We start from the raw sequence: 15,847 nt of genomic DNA on the forward strand, positions 1-15,847 counted from the left end.
AAATATTTACTACATGATGCCTGCTATCTAGAATTTGTGTTCAAGTAACTGATAGTAAGATGTTACCACCAGTGTGTGTCACCTTATTGTAACAGTACTTTAGTTGATTAAATGGAAATTTCAATCTTTTGTAGATAATAAATTGCCAAATCCAAATGAATAAATGTGTCACTACAGATTTTATTTTCTTTGATAATATCGTGCTTAAGATGTTTACGACGTCAAAATAACATGTGTGGAGTACCTGTCATATTGAATAGTACTTAGCATATTGAAAGGAATCTATTTCTCTTTCTTTTTGAGAAAGGGTTTTCTGTGTAGTTTTGGCTGTCCTGGAACTCCCTCTGTAGACCAGGCTGGCCTTGAACTCACAGGGTTAAAGGTGTGCGCCACCACCGTCCAGCTGGAAGGGATCAGAAATTGTAGGAAAAGTAGAAATCTATTTAAATATAGGAACAGTTTCTCTAACATAGTCTGTAATATATTTAAGAGGGTAGCTGAATGGTTGCAATATGCATAGTTATATTGCAAATGTAATGAACTAAATTGACTAAACACTAACAGCAGAGCCAGGATTTACCCTTGGTTCATTTTTTTTTCATAACTGACTAGCCATTCATTGTGTCCCACACACCACATAGTGATCACTTTGATTGACAGATCAGTTGGCCTTGCTCCAAAAATGCTCTGTATAAGTGTTGATCTTCTTAGAGCTGGGTTGTGGAGAGTAACGGTGAAAAAGACACCATATCACACGGTTGAAGACAAGGGTAGGCTGTCATCTAGCACCTCTGTGGCCATAGAGAAAGTAGCAGCATGAATACAAGCAATGAATCAAGCCAGCGTGGAAGATGGTTGTAAGTTCACCTTTTTATATACATCGGGAAGGAGGAACATGAATTATATAAAGCTCAATCCTGCTAAAAAACAATCTTCCAGTATGATAGCACTAGGAATGATGGCCTCTGTAAGGTGTCAAGGCTGTGAGAGCATAGTCTTTGGGAATGAAGTTAGTGATCTTAGAAAAGAGGACACCCCCTCCCCACAGCCAAGCTGGGGATGGTAGCTTAGATGTATACTGCTTGTTCAGCTGCATGGGGCTCAGGGCTCAATACCCAGTACCAAAATAAGAAGAGAGAAAAGACAAAGAAGAAAGAAGGAAGGGAGGAAGCTACAGAAGGAGGAAGAGAGGCAGGGAGGGAGAAGAGGGGAGGGGAGGCCCCAGGGAGTTGCTTCCTGGAGGTAAAGCCATGCAAGGAAGCAACTACGAGAGAGCAGTCTTGGCCAGACAGGCATTCGCCAACATGTTGGTCTGACAGTTCCAGAACTCTAAAAGGTAAATCTGTTTTTGTTAAGCTGCCAGTGTGGGGCACTTGGTTTTAGCAGTGAAACCACACCCTCCAACGGCAAAGCCAGGGTGAGCAGAGCTGGTTTCATACCTGCAGCTGTAAACTTTGGGACTTGCAATGCGGTGCGGATGGTTTTTCAAGGCACAGAGAGGACTGTTCTCGAGGAAATCCAAAGAGGCCCCATAGGAGGAGCTCAACTTTCAGTGAAGTCACATGGCTTCACAGCTGTATCGTCCGTCACTCAGTAACTTCAAGAATCAAATGAAATGAGAAATGAACTCTTCGAAGAATTAGCCACTGGAAAGACTGAACTGAATGCAGCTGCGTTGCCAGCTCTACTTTTACCCGAGGCCAAGCTACAACGATGAAACTCAAGGCCGCTAATACACACCCATTTCTATGCTTTTCACCAAGCACGGAGGGGCGTGGACCAAAGGCTGACCCGAGCAAGGCAGAGCCCCTTTGCCCTTTGCCCTTGCCTCTCCTCTTTCAGGGTTCCAATGGCGCTGGGGTTTGGGGACACATCTAGAAATACAAAGAGAACAGCAACCATGAGTCAAGACTGAAGATGGGGGATGGGAGGGGGCAATGAGAGGGAGAACATGTTGCGTTGTGCAGAAAGTGGCTGGAAATTCCGAGGAAGAGATGGTCTGTATGCATATATGTGTCGACGTCAGCAATGTCCAACTTTAAGATGAGTCTCATAAGGTAAACAGCTTTGACCTGTGGCCTTATTCATTTCAATTTGTACAAAGGTAGAAATAAAGAGACTGGAGAACACACCCGGTTCTGGCTGGAAAGTAGTTTTCCCACCTGTTCATGTTGGAATTTGCTGGCTATTGCGGTAGTGTTGGAGGGTGGGGCTTTTAATCCACACCTGGTGTACCCATTCATTAACTCCATAAGTCAATCCACTTTTAAGTTAAGTCATGACTAGTGACAAGTGCCTATGATAATGCCACAGTTTCTAGTTCTTGGATTTTTTTTGGGGGGGTGGGGGAAGGCAGAAACCAATGGTTCATTAACTTAATATAATTTTATTACTTAATAGTGAACAGAGAAGCAGACAAAACACAAGCACAGAGTTCAAATTTCAGACTGCATATATTACAGATATTCACATAAAGATATTCCGAAGTTATGGTTAGCAATTCTGAATTGATTAGGTAAAAAAAAAAAAAAAAAATACCATGGTGATCATGCTGTAATCCCAAGTAAGTTATTACCCTTGCTGTAGGGATCTTATCCTCAACTGCCCCCACTGTGTGTGTGTGTGTGTGTGTGTGTGTGTGTGAGAATGCATGGGTGCCTTCCCTTGTGTTTGGACTTGGAAATGGATAAATCATGCACATGGAACACATTTGTGCCATGGGAGTACCCTAATGTGAAGTCATGGCGAAGTCTCTTTCAGCCACAAAAAACAGGGATCTCCACAGGCTACCCCCGTTTGTGTGGCATATGCTCTGGCAAACTCCGTCACCATCTGCTTATATGCCAGTGACTTTAAGGTCTAAGTTTCTAAGTGGAATTCAGTTAGATTCCTTTGGAACACAAAGAGGCTCCCAGCCCTGACTCTTCACGGACCTTCCATGGGTTTCAGGATCATGCAGGGTCCCCCGTCTAAGCAGCAAAGACAATGGGTGTCTTCATGGGAGCTTTATTTACCCCAGGCATCCTCTCCCACCTCCCTCCTTAATTAACCTCTGTAGATGAGTTACAGGAAGACATATGCTGCCCCATACACAGGAAGTCCTGTCACAGCTTCTCTCTTACTGGGGACGAGAAAAGGGAACAGGGAGAATTGCTGCTGAGTGAACCCCAAAAGGGTGAGACACAAACCGCTAAGACCCAGACAGCACCCGGCTGCGGGGAAAAGAAAGCATTTCTGAGTTCCCAGCCTTGGCATTCTAAAGGCCATACAAAATCCAAGCCTGCGTCAGACACAGCTGTCCTGAACCCAAAGCAGGGGAAGAACTTGGCGGTGTTCCAGCCAAGAATTCCGTGTGTCTTCTGCTTCTGGAAGACTAATCCTAGAGCTGCAGGCGTCTAAAGTTACAGGCGTGGAAGGAAGGGTCCTAATCATGGGACTGCGTTTTCACAGGGACAGGCGTGCACTTGAATGTGCCCGGGTGCCTTTTCACTAGTTCAGTCTTCCAGGGATACACTTTGATAAATTCCCTCCTTCATCTGTAAGAAAGAAATCCATCAGTCAAGCAAACACTTTACGCTTGTTTCCCCCAAACACTTGAAATGGGGACCTAGAATGCTATCCCTCCTCCCGCTTAAACTGAACTTTCCTTTCTCTGTTGTAGCCTGGTGTCTGGCTCTGTCCATCTTCCCAACATTCATTGCTACTGTCATTTGCCACCAAAGTTCTTTTCCTAAAGACCTCAAGACTTGGTTCATTGTTGCACAGCTGGGAGTTAAAACCCATCACCTGGACACAGCATTCTCTGTCTATTATCCAGCTTCCTGTCACTTTTCCCATGGCCTGCCGATGACGTCTACTCTTAATAATAGGATTGGGACCGGAGACATGGGCTCAGTCGGTAAGGAGCTCCTGAGGATCTGAGTTTGGATCCCCAACACTCAAACAGAAGAGCCAGACACAATGACACATGCCAGTAATCCCAATGGTGGGGAATGGAGACAGGCTGATCTCTAGAAGCGCACTGACCAGCCAGATGGATGAACCAGCGACTTCCGGGTTCAGTGAGAGACCTGCCTTAAAGACTAAAGCAGAAAATGACAGGCCATCTAGTGACAACATCTGGCCTCCACATGCGTGGACACACACATACTGCACACACACACACACACACACACACTATGCACCTCATGACAATGGGTCCTTAGAACCGTGGGGCTGTCCCTGTAACAGGGTCACACAGCTAGTGAAGGCTGATGGAGCAACACCCAGGTGTGTGAACTTCCAAAGACATAGCTGACCCATTGCCAGGATGCCTCGGTTCTGCTAGCTTCCACACCACGTGGGCAGAATGGCTGGCTGTGTGCAAAAGTGAACCGGGATTGCTGAGCAGGCTTCCATTTGATTCCATTCTGAGAGTGAGCAATTGGATTTTCGTTATTTCATTATTTGTTTTTTTTGTTTTTGTTTTTTTTTTTTTTTTTTTTTTTTTTTGGTTTTAGTGCTTTCAGTTATAAAACAATACAGCTGGTTGGAGCGCCTTCAGTTTTAACTATTGGGTGGAGGCAGGAGGATAAGGAGTTCAAGGCCAGCCTTTGCTACATAGGGAATTTGAGGCCAGCCTCAACATAAGACAGTTTATTTAAAAGTAAACAAATAAATGTTATTAAAAGAGTGATGGGTCATGAAATTCATATGCTATTCCCCACTCTCATCAAGGAAGCATTTTTTTATATTCTTGGGACTAATTATACTGGGAAGTACATTGGCTTGTATTGAATACGCATTTCTGTGGGTCTGGAGAAGGGCTTGGCAATCAAAGCTCCAGAGTAGAAAGCAGTGAGCATACGTGTACCTTTTTGTGGTTTCTGCAATGAAGCCAGCAGCAGCGCTACAGCTTCTGGAAGAGTTAGTGGTTGAAGATTCAAGTTCCGTCTTTCTGGAGAAACACAAGTATACACAGCCTTGATATTCATGTAAACAAAGCAGCACTTAGCTATTCATGTCAATTAAACACTGTGAATAAATTAACATGTAAATGATTTCCTCTGCTGTGCGTGGCCAGAAAGGCCTCTGTGAAGCCGACTCTCAACCGGTGAACAGCGTACACTGAATATTGATTTTAAAAAATGAATTAAACATTTGTATTGCATTTTATTTAGAACATTCCTCTCCATGTGTGTATGTGTTTGTGTGTGTGTGCATGTGTGTGCATGTATGCGTGTGTGCATGTGTATGCATGTGTGTGTATGTTTGTGTGTGTGCATGTGTGTTCATGTGTGTGTCTATGTGTGTGTGCATGTGTGTGTATGTGTGTGCATGTGTGTGCATGTGTGTGTGCATGTGTGCGTGCATGTGTGTGCACGTGCATGCGCCCACACTCATGGAGGTCAGAGGTCAGCTCTGTGTGTGTGGGTTTGAGGGGTTGGATTTGGGCAGTAAGGCTTGGTGTCGGGCCCTTGTCTGCTGGTCAGTCTCCTTGGTCTCATGTTGGTCTTCGTAAGTTGAGACGTCTGTCATATTTCTCTTGGAAATGACTTCCGATTATTTTTGCTGTGTTTACATTTGGGGCTGGAAGAGGAATGCACACCTTATGTTAGGGAGGGAAGATGGAGTAAGACAGCCTCTGCGGCTTTCCCTCTTCCGGGCTTAGGAGGGGTGAATTTTCCTCTCACAGCTCAAAACAGTTGTCTGGGCCAAAAGATTGGGGCATGATTCCATCGGCGCCTGAATTCCCCACTTTCCATCTACCGAATGAGTTTGAGATAAACATGTGCATGCTGGGCCACACACGAGGTAATTAGCCGACTGAAGATACTTTCGCTAACTATTCAGAGCTGTTTCAGATTCCTTGAAGTCCATGTTTAGTGCACTACAGGTGTTAGGATGCTTCCTCATCCTACCTCAAATTTAAGGCACCAGATGGCTCAGTCCCAATTCAACACAGACACTGGGTTTAATGGAAGTAACAGAAAGAGAAGAAACGTATTTTACACTCACAACATAAGGTTAATCACACTGCAAAACCAGAGGAACAGAAACGGTAACTCGTGAAGCGTCTGCTAGGGGTTGTGTCCCACAGTGTTAAAGATTTCTCAAACGCTATCTTTTATTCCTTGCATTTGTATACAAAATTTTACCAAAATCAGTTTGTCTTCTTTTTAAACTGCAATGGCGTGGTTTCGTCAAGAAAAAGGGCCTTGACCCCTCCACCCCTCAGGATTTCATGTTTCATTAGTATTGCGTCATTTCTGTGATCTCTCTCTCTGCCCCAACTCTTCCTATGCCCCTCTCAGACTCATGACTTTTTCTTTAATTAGTATTTCCACGCCCCCCCCCCCGAGTTATCTAGTGTTACTCATGTGAACAAATATTCAGGGCTGACCATTTCAGATTGGATAGACCAACCCGGAGCTGTCCCTGGAGAAAACTGATTCCCTCCCCACCTACCCCTCCCCTCCCCCCCAGGCATTCGTACCTGGCTCCATTTTTAATGACCTTTGCTTGTTATGTTTGTTTTTAAAACCTTTTAGTAGCTGTTTTCAGTAATGTAAGAGGGAGATACATTTGAACCTTGTAAGTAATTCTGTAATGGTAATTAGTGTTTGGGAGGAAAAGGAGCAAGGCTCTATCCATAAATAAACACCGGGTGGGCTTCTCTCTGCCCTCTGGCCGCTCTGATGGGGCTCGGGGCTCCGCAGCTGCCTGCCGGGGTGGGGTGGGGTGGGGTGGGGTGGGGTGGGGTGGGGTGGGGTGGGATGGGGTGGGTGGGGTGGGTGGGGTGGGGGCAGTACAGGTTGAGCCCCCGCCGGCGGCCGCAGCGCAGCGCTCACCCACCTGGAGGCGGCCGGTCTGCCAGCTCCTTCCTGCGGCTCTGGTCCGAGATGAAGCGGCGGCCCTCTGCGGGGGAGACGCGGGCTGAGCTCGGGCCGCCAGACCCGGGCCAGGAAGACCGAGGTTGGAAGGCGACGGTGCCCCAGAGACCAGCCCAGCGGGGTTCGCGCACCCCCCCCCCAATTCCTAACTTTTCTTTTTGTCAAGTTCATCCCTTGCTCCTCTAACCCCAGGCACCCTGCTTGCTCAACAAACTAAAAACAGAACACCAGTAGTCCTCTCACTGAACCACCCACCCCCTCCTCCACCCTCCCTCATTTCCCCTTCTCCTCCCCTCCCGTCCCTTGAACCCCTCTCCTCCTCCTCTTCCCTCCCTCCTCCCTCTCCTTCCACCTTTCTTACTTTGACCCGGAACTTACTATGCAGCTCAAGCTAGCCTCGCACTCGCAGCTGCTCTCCTGCCTCAGCTTCCAGAGAGAGAGCTGTGAGCCCCGATGCCCGGCTCCTCTCTGGTGGCTCTGGCCATCAAGGCTCTCCCTGCATCTCACCTAACCTCGCTTACCATTTCGGCCTTGCCGGAGGGAGACCCTGGCTATTTACTGGAGCCAGGTTCCACTCTCCCCAGGTTCCCGCTCTGTGGCTTCCAGGGTTCCCGGGGTGTCTCCCATCATCACCTCCGGGGAGAGAACCAAGAGTTTGGGACTCACGCGCGCCCTTCAGGTAGAGCATCGCCTGGGGAGTCCAGTTTCTCCTCTCAAAGAGTCTCTGCAGCGAGAGAGGGCAGGAGAGCAGTTACTGCAGGGCAGCGGGGTGGAAAGAAGAAAAAGCCCGGAGGCAGCACAGTTCCCACGGGGCTGTGCCCTCTGGGTGCCTGCGATTACCTGCGGAGCGCCGCTGCTGTTTCCCAGGACAGACAGCGCCAGGAGAAGGGCCAAGGCTGTCACCGCCAGGCCGCTGGGGCCCTACAAAAAAAACATAAACCAAACAGGCCCACCTGAGTTCCGCTGGATTTTCTGCCTTCTCCTCAGACCAGACAAGCTCCTCACTTCTGTATATGGTCCTACCTCCTCGGCAATCCACACTGAGCAATTTTAAAAACTAGAAACGTATGCTTTTCTTAACTTTACCCAAATAAAGAATTGGAGGATAAGTTATTTTACTCAGCAAAGGCAAAGGATTTCACTATTTGGATGCGTTTTCTCCCAATGCCTTGTCATTAAAACTCTCATTAAATATTACCCAGACAGGCAGGCAGAGTGGGTGTGGGGTGAACGGGTCTGCTGAGGCTTACCTTCATGTTCCGGCCCTTTCCAGAGTCCCACAGTCGCTGTCACTCTCTACCTGCCAGTCTGCTCAATCCTTTTGCAACCTGGGGCTTTAAAAACTCTCCGTGTGAGCCTGCACAGGGGAGGGAGAGGAGACCACACAGGCAGCCTGTCAATCTTCAGAACAGGGCTGATCTGATGACTCCTCAAGGGAGATCTAGTTGGCGGAAATAGGACAGTGATTGATGGGCGGATATCATTTGTTTAGGAAGTGACCACACCAGCTAGTAGACACTCTGACTGTACCAGCACCCACCGTCACCTTTGTTTTCCTGTTAAGATGCCCCGTGCATTCTATCACCATCATTATTAATGAAAACAAGCGGATAACACAAGGAGCTGTGGCTGAAGATGAATCACCCCGGTGAACACGAAAAGGTTAAGGAACCTCAGAGGAACTTGACATCAGCCATTCACCCAAGTATCTATCCATCTAGTCAATGATTTAACAAACATGCCTTGAATGTCCGCCTCATACCAGACAAATCCTCCTTTAATTCAAGCATCCCCCCTTGGTCTCAAGGTACTCTTGCAGTTAGAGGGGCTTCATCTAGCCATTGGCACAATGCTGAGGTTGATAAGTCAAGGTGGGTAGGATGACATTGGGGGGGGGGGGGGAGTGCTGGCTTACTTTACAGAGAGAAAGCCATAGGGGATTAGAAAGATAAGATTCCAGGGGCTTTGGAGCTGGTATTCCAGTTACTCTGCAGTCAAAGGAAAAGGAAAACAGAGAGACAGCAAACAGCATGGTTTACTCGAGGTGGAGGAGGCAGAAACACGGTGGGCTACAGGGGAGGGCGCTGAGCGCTGGCTAGTACATAAGAAAATGTGGTCACAAGCAAAAGGCTGTGACGGAAGACTGGAGTGGCAGAGAATGGAAAGCTAGAGATGATTTTGGAGGTGGAAAACAGAGGATTTGTGGGTAAATCAGACAGGAGAGTACGAGAAAATAAATCAGTCAAGCCAGGCTGCTGCTTAGATTTTTGGCTCAAGCATGGATAAATGAAACAGTTTACCAGAGCAACAGAGACTTCCTAAGGAAGCAAACCATGAACACAGGGACATAAGAATGTGTATTTGACATGCAAGTAGGAAGGCAAAGTAGATGACCAGAAATGCCACGTAGGGGTCCAGCAAAAGGTCATCAACTTTTCTAAACAAAGGAGTGATCCACTGTAGGAACTTGAAGAATTCTAAGAATTTAAAAGTGGGGGAAGACTGGGCGTGAATGAATCTATCAACAGGAAGAGAGAGAGAGCTATGAAACAAGCATACAGAAAGCGAACAGGTAGACTCAGGAAAAGAGATAAAGGAGAGCAATCAGAAACAGGAGTCCTTGGGGCGGGGCTGATGTCAAGCAGCTCAGAGTCTGCAGTGATAGTGAGAGCCTGAGTGGCTGGTGACTGACTCAGCAGGTAAAGGCGCCTGCTGCCAAGACCCCTGAATAACTTGCATTTTATCCCTGGGACTCAGGTGGTGGAAGGAGAATGCTGACTCCTGTATGAATTCCTCTGACTGAAAACATGGTGTTGTGTATACACACACGTGCACACACGCACGCGCGCGCGCGCACACACACACACACACACACACACACACTATAGTTCCATAGTTTAAATTTTCACAAACACACACACACACACACACACACACACACACACACACTGTAGTTTAAAATTTCAGAGCTCAAGCTAGATGAGGCAATAGACAAATACATTTGGAAGTATGAAGCTGTCAGAGGGAATAAGCAAAATTGGAGTTGGTTAAACAGCAAATACAATGAAATCAAAACAAGTGTTGACAACCAGCCCAAAACTCACATTTTGGGGAGGAGAAATGATGAATTGGAGTATTCTAAGCTGTGGCGTTGTGGGATTATGTTGTTGGTTGGTGGAGTTGTTCTCTTGTGCAGATTGTAAATGCCTCCCTACTTTAGTAGATTTCTGTACCCCCAGGCTTCTCTAGCACACCTGTGTGTTTGATGGAGCCTTCTGCTGGGTCAGGAGGAGCCCCTAGAACAGTGGAGGCAGATCTAGTTTCTAGAGCAATTCTGGCAGAGTTAGTGGTGGATTCCAGAACTTAGTGCTGGGGTGTGATGACCTTCCCTTTGAGTCTTTTGTTTAAGCCAGTTAGGTTTGTCATTGTCTGTTGATAACAATCATTTGTAAGATGTATGCCATTGAAGATAATCAGAGCTATTATTGATGATGGAGAGTAAAGATAAACAACAACAAAAAAAAAACTAAAGGAATGAATTGCAGAACATTTGTTTAATGTGTGAAGATGTGTCACTGTAATTGGTTTAATAAAGAATTGAATGGCCAATAGCTAGGTGTGATTTCTGGGGAGAGAGGAAGAGGATAAGGAATCTAGGCATGGATTACACCAGAGAGATGCTGGAAAAAAATCAGACGTATGGTATAGAGCAGAGATAATAAGAACATAGATTAATTTATAGTTATAAGAACTATTGGGGACAAGCTGAAGCTAAGGGCCTAACTTTCATAATTAATAATAAATCTCTATGTGGAGATTTGGGGGCGGGGTGGAGATCCAAGGATAGTTCTACAAGAAAGCTTGCTACAAATGGCTGGGGAGATGGCTCGGTGGTTAAGAGCACATGCTGTCCTTGCAGAAGATACAGATTTGACAGATTTGGTTTCCATCACCAACAATGGGCAATGTACAACATACTGTAACTCCATTTCCAGGGGTCCAGTGCCCTCTTATCGTGTCCATGGGCACCTCCACAGATGCGTTGCATACATAGACATCCGGGCTCACGCATCAAATAAAAGTAAGTATTAATAGTATAAATCTTTACAAATGTGTTGCAAAGAAAGGAGAGCTTGCCAAGAGGGACAAGGTATCAACTGTGCTAGCATTCAGTTGAAACAGCTCTGCATAGCAACAGATAATTGGATGAAGACTTGAGCCCCGCCCCATACACTCTCACACACATGAAAGATGAGTGTGAGAAACGGCTTCTGTCAGTTCACAGGGGCTACATAACAATACAGTGAACTGATGTCCTGGTTTGGATCTCAAATGTCCCTCGAAGACCTTTGAGTTCAAAGTTTGTTCCACAGGGTGCGACTTAAAGATGGCAGACTTTCAGACGGCCTGGGGTGGGGGTGAGGGGAGGCTTCAGGTCTTTCCAGCACACTCCTGGCATGGATAGTCAGAATCACAACCTCTCCCTCTTCTTTTCCTTCTCTGCCTTGCGATGAACAATCCTGCGCTGCTCTAACGAGCTGACAGAGGCCCGTGGCTCTGTGTCTAAGATAGGGTTTCTACTCCTGTAAAGAGACACCGTGATCCCAGCAACTCTTATAAAGGAGAACATTTATGTGAGGTGGTAGCTGATAGTTTCAGAGGTTTAATTCTTTATCATCATGGCGGGGAGCAATATGGCTGGCGGTGTACAGGCAAAGAGCTGAGGGTTCTACCTCTTGATCCAAAGGCCACAGGAAGAAGGCTGAGATACTGGGTGGTGATTGAGCATATATGAGTCCTCAAAGCCCACCTCCACAGTGACACACTTCTCCCAACAAGACCACACCTACAGTGGGGGGGGGCGGATTTTCTTTCAAACCACAACCCTGTCTATTACTTTGTGGAGTGGAACCTTCAAAATGTGGGCCAAACATAAACCTTTCCGCTCCATAAACCGTATCATCTTCATTATTCATTACAGTGGCAGAGAGCTGACTACCTACCACAAATATCTTGTAGGTGACAGAAATTCATGACTCAGCTCTATAGGGTCAAGAGTCAGCATGGTTGGGTTCTGGTAAGGGCCTTCTCTGCCGTGTCCTCATATGCTGGAAGAGGAAAACAAATTCCTGGGATCTCTATTATAAGGACATTTGTCCCATTGATCCCATTATGTGTGTGTGAGTGTGTGTGTGTGTGTGTGTGTGTGTGTGTTTATGAGGTTTTGCCTGGATGTAGAATGTGGGGATTGACATTTAAAGGGTGAATATTATTTGCTAATTCTTGGAGATGAGATTGAGGTTTAGATTCTTGATGTTCAGGCTGGCCCTTGGACATGGACAGGAAAATTGAGGTTTTAACTAGTGTCATAGGTACTGTTCCTGATGCTGAAATGCCACAGGAAAAGCCATTAAAAAGGGAAAGTGTTTGTTGTGGCTCGGAAGTTCAAACATACAGCTCATCATGGTGGGGAAGGCAAGGGGATGGCAGCTGGGGGCAGCTGGTCATGTGACGTCCACAGGGATGAGAGCAGCTGGTCCCATTGCATCCAGAGAAACTGAGAGTAAGGAATGCTTCTTCTCAGCTCATTTATACACAGTCCAGTATCTGAGCCCAAGGAATGGTACCATGCCAAAGGCTCTGGATCTCATCAAGTTGACAGCTGACCCTCCATCACAGCTAGTGTATGAGAATGGGAATTACAGAGGAGTTCATATTTAAAGATTTGTAGACTGTTCTTTCCATCAGAGCAGCCAGAGCTGCTGAAGTGGTGGCTTGTGCCCACTGTCGAAGGAGACAGATTAAACCAAGTGCCAGGGGCCAGGGAGCTGGAATAGTGAGACCCAAATGCCTGGCAAACCTGAGGGCCTGAGCCTGATCAGCAGGTCCCATAATGTGAAAAGCTGTCTCCTGACCTATAGCCTCTCTCTCTCTCTCTCTCTCTCTCTCTCTCTCAGACACACACACACACACACACACACACACACACACACAAAGAAATGTAGCAAAAACAAAAAAAAAAAAAAACAAAAAAAAAAAAAACCAAGCCATGGAAAATGAATCACCAAAACTTCCAGTTTATCTGGTGAATCTGTAAGTGGGTGTTTTACGTCAAAGCTGCCATTTTCCATTTCGTGGAGCAGATGAAGGGAATAGCCTGACAGTTATCGATAGCATGGTTCCACCATGGACAGCACCACCTCCAGGTAGATACTGCTGTTAAGACACAGGCTTTAAAAAACAGATGCCCTTCCAAACCAACATAGAGAGAGAGCCCTGTTGTTTGGTTCAATACATGACAGGTCAAAACACTGAACTTTTTCTGCTGACAGTACGCACAGCAGGTTGCCAATCAAAAAGGCTCTCATGCGGTCCTTAACAGTATATTCATTCCTCATGCCGTCCTTAACGGTATATTCATTAGACATCATTATGCCTTCATCACTAAGACAATTTGGATTTTGAAACTTGGCTCTAGCATGCTCAGGTTCCATTTGAACAGCAATCACCTGTCACTGCTTAAAGTGTCATCTCCTCAAGTGACATATATTTGAATTGGTTGGCTGCTCAGCCAAGGGTAGTGTCAGTACCAATGCTTACACAATCTCTGAACCCGGAGCTGCCTCACAAGATCACAAGCACAAGAAGAGGCTCTTAGAAGTTCATTTTCATGGGAGAAGGCTCCTCACTCAGGACTACGTGCAACAGGATTACAGCCTGATCCTTCTGCCTCTCCTAAATTCCGGATTTACAGGTATGTGCTGGCATTCCTGTGACTTCTTTAGACCTGTAGAATCAGAGCTAAGGCAAAGCACTACTGGGCCGCTCTGTAGTCAGGGTTGCACACCCCTGCCTCAATTCTACCTCTGCTGAAACATAGAACTCATTTTAGTCTACCCATAGTTTAGCTGGGGATCACTGAGCCCCTTTAGTCCCCTTTCCAATGCACATAAAGAAACATCTCCTTCCTCTGATTTCCATAATTATCCTTTCAGTTGGGTACTGACGACAGCTGCCAGCCCAATCTGCTGGGGCTGCCACAGCTGGGCTTTTGAATTGAAACTCCAGTCACAGCACCACATCAGAAGACTCAAGGCCCAAGAATTCCATTGCTTATCACAAGTAGTTTCACACGAAGCATGCTGTTTTCAGATACATTCACTTAGGGAGGAAGTTTATTTCATTTCTTCCACTTAGGAAAGTTCTTTATAATGTCAACTCTAATTACAAAGTCCTCCTCCCCCACCCCTTTATTTAACAATGGGAAGGAGGGTGACCAATGATTCACGCTCACTTGGAGACATCAAGAGTGACTTCCATTGTCCTGGCATTTCCCTTTCCTAGGGAAGACAGCCTGCCCTTGATGATCCATCCTCTCCAGTAACAAGTTACCTTGTGAAAGGTCGGGATGTAAGGTAGAGACTTCTGCAGGGTTCATCTCAGTCACTGTGGCTGGCAGAGACCTCTGCTTCCACAAAACTGACTTCAACACACTAGGGGGTGGAGAGGACAGCAGCAAAGCTGGATAACTGCATTTGATTGGTTCAGCATTTCCTGGTACCTATGAAGCCCAGGGATGGACATACATCTTAAGAGACTGGAGCCTTAAGAATCATTTGCTACCAAATCAGTGTAAAGTCAGGAAGTGGAAAGGACCCAGAAGATCCAGCTGTGTTGGCCCAGCAAATAGGTAAGGGGAGAAAACGCTAGTGGCGTCCAGTGCAGTCTTCACAAGTGAGTATACCACAGGAAAGTAATTCAGCCAGTCAGGAACTTTCACATCTTAGTTCTGTCAACAACAGGACTCAAGTTAAAACTCGTGGCTCCTGGATAAGGTTTGGGAACTGTGCTAGATCATCCATCCTTCCATCCATCCACCCATCCATCCACCCACCCACCCACCAACCCATCCATCCATCTACTCATCCACCCACCAACCCATCCATCCATCATCAACTATCTACCAGACAAGATGTTTCATTATTTAGTTCAGGCTGGTCATGAAGTCCTGGCAAGCCTCCTGTTTCAGCCTCTCAGGTGGTAGGATAGATAATTAACTGACTTGTAGAATAACAGAACCTTCTGGCAGGGGGCCAGATGGTCTGAAGGAGGAGCAGCTGCTCTGCTGCTTCAGGCCTTTGCTGCTATCAGAACTCAGATCCTTTGCTCTTCCAACATGGGACTGAAGAATTACAGCTCTCCAGGGGTCCCCCATGTCCCCAGCACCGATTGGGTGTCAGGCATCTAGCCTCAAGAACTAATTCAGTGCAACTCCAGAGTACGTTTGGAGAAGTTAACAATTCCTGGTGGACAGGGATTAGTATTCTAATCGCTAGCATTTGGTCATGGGCTTTAAGCTCCCAAGAGACACTCAGAAAATGTCTGTTGAATGACCAGATGCTTAGCAGACTTCTGTTCGATGTTCTTTTGCTTTTTTGAGAACATACCTAAGTAGGCCTGGCTGCCTGCGTCTCACAGGGCTTACAATGCATCCTGAATGCCAGGATTAAAGGCTGCACCAATATGCCCAGAGTTTACCATTTTTTAAAAAACAGAATGTGGCCCAAGACAATGAATATTCATTAACATTTATATGTATGAGCGTTTGCCTGCCTGTTCGTGTATCACATGTATGCCTGGTCCCCGAGACCCAAAGAGGGCAGCAGATTCTCTTGAGCTGGCATAACTGAACCATTCGAGATGCCACATGGTTGCCAGGAACCCAATCTGTATACTCTTATTAAAGAGCTACAAACCTCTGGGCCATCTCTCCCTCCACCCAATATTCTTTTATACATTTTACTAGTTTTCAAATGTGTTTTCCTAATTTCGTTGTTGTATGACTGTACTTAAGAAATTTTGAAATTAAAATTTTCAAGGTCACTTGAAAAATTGCACATTTTTAAATGTCCCAATTTTAAAAAGAAGATAATTATAGTGTAATTTAAGCGTTAAAACTTCAAAGATACACTTGA

At 46.2% G+C, this 15,847-nt stretch overlaps 1 protein-coding gene across 1 annotated transcript; it reads right to left on the minus strand.

The window, feature by feature from the left end:
• Positions 1–1,755: 1,755 nt before the first annotated feature.
• Positions 1,756–8,128, minus strand: LOC127215588 (spexin). Its single transcript, XM_051175991.1, has 6 exons — positions 8,123–8,128; positions 7,713–7,793; positions 7,539–7,596; positions 6,835–6,897; positions 4,853–4,936; positions 1,756–1,874 (listed from the first exon to the last, which is right to left on the minus strand). The coding sequence occupies exons 1-6, from the start codon at positions 8,126–8,128 to the stop codon at positions 1,756–1,758; spliced, it is 411 nt and encodes a 136-aa protein (XP_051031948.1).
• Positions 8,129–15,847: the final 7,719 nt, after the last annotated feature.

Source organism: Phodopus roborovskii, unplaced genomic scaffold (assembly GCF_943737965.1).
Source record: "Phodopus roborovskii unplaced genomic scaffold, PHOROB, whole genome shotgun sequence".
Lineage (NCBI taxonomy): Eukaryota > Metazoa > Chordata > Mammalia > Rodentia > Cricetidae > Phodopus > Phodopus roborovskii.

Excerpts from the sequence above, each read along its gene's own strand:
- LOC127215588 (XM_051175991.1), bottom strand. Across the intron at positions 6,898-7,538 it reads GCTCTACCTGAAGGGCGCGC|AGGGCCGCCGCTTCATCTCG; the intron begins GTGAGTCCCAAA and ends TCTCCCCCGCAG. Across the intron at positions 1,875-4,852 it reads ATTGCAGAAACCACAAAAAG|ATGTGTCCCCAAACCCCAGC; the intron begins GTACACGTATGC and ends TTGTATTTCTAG.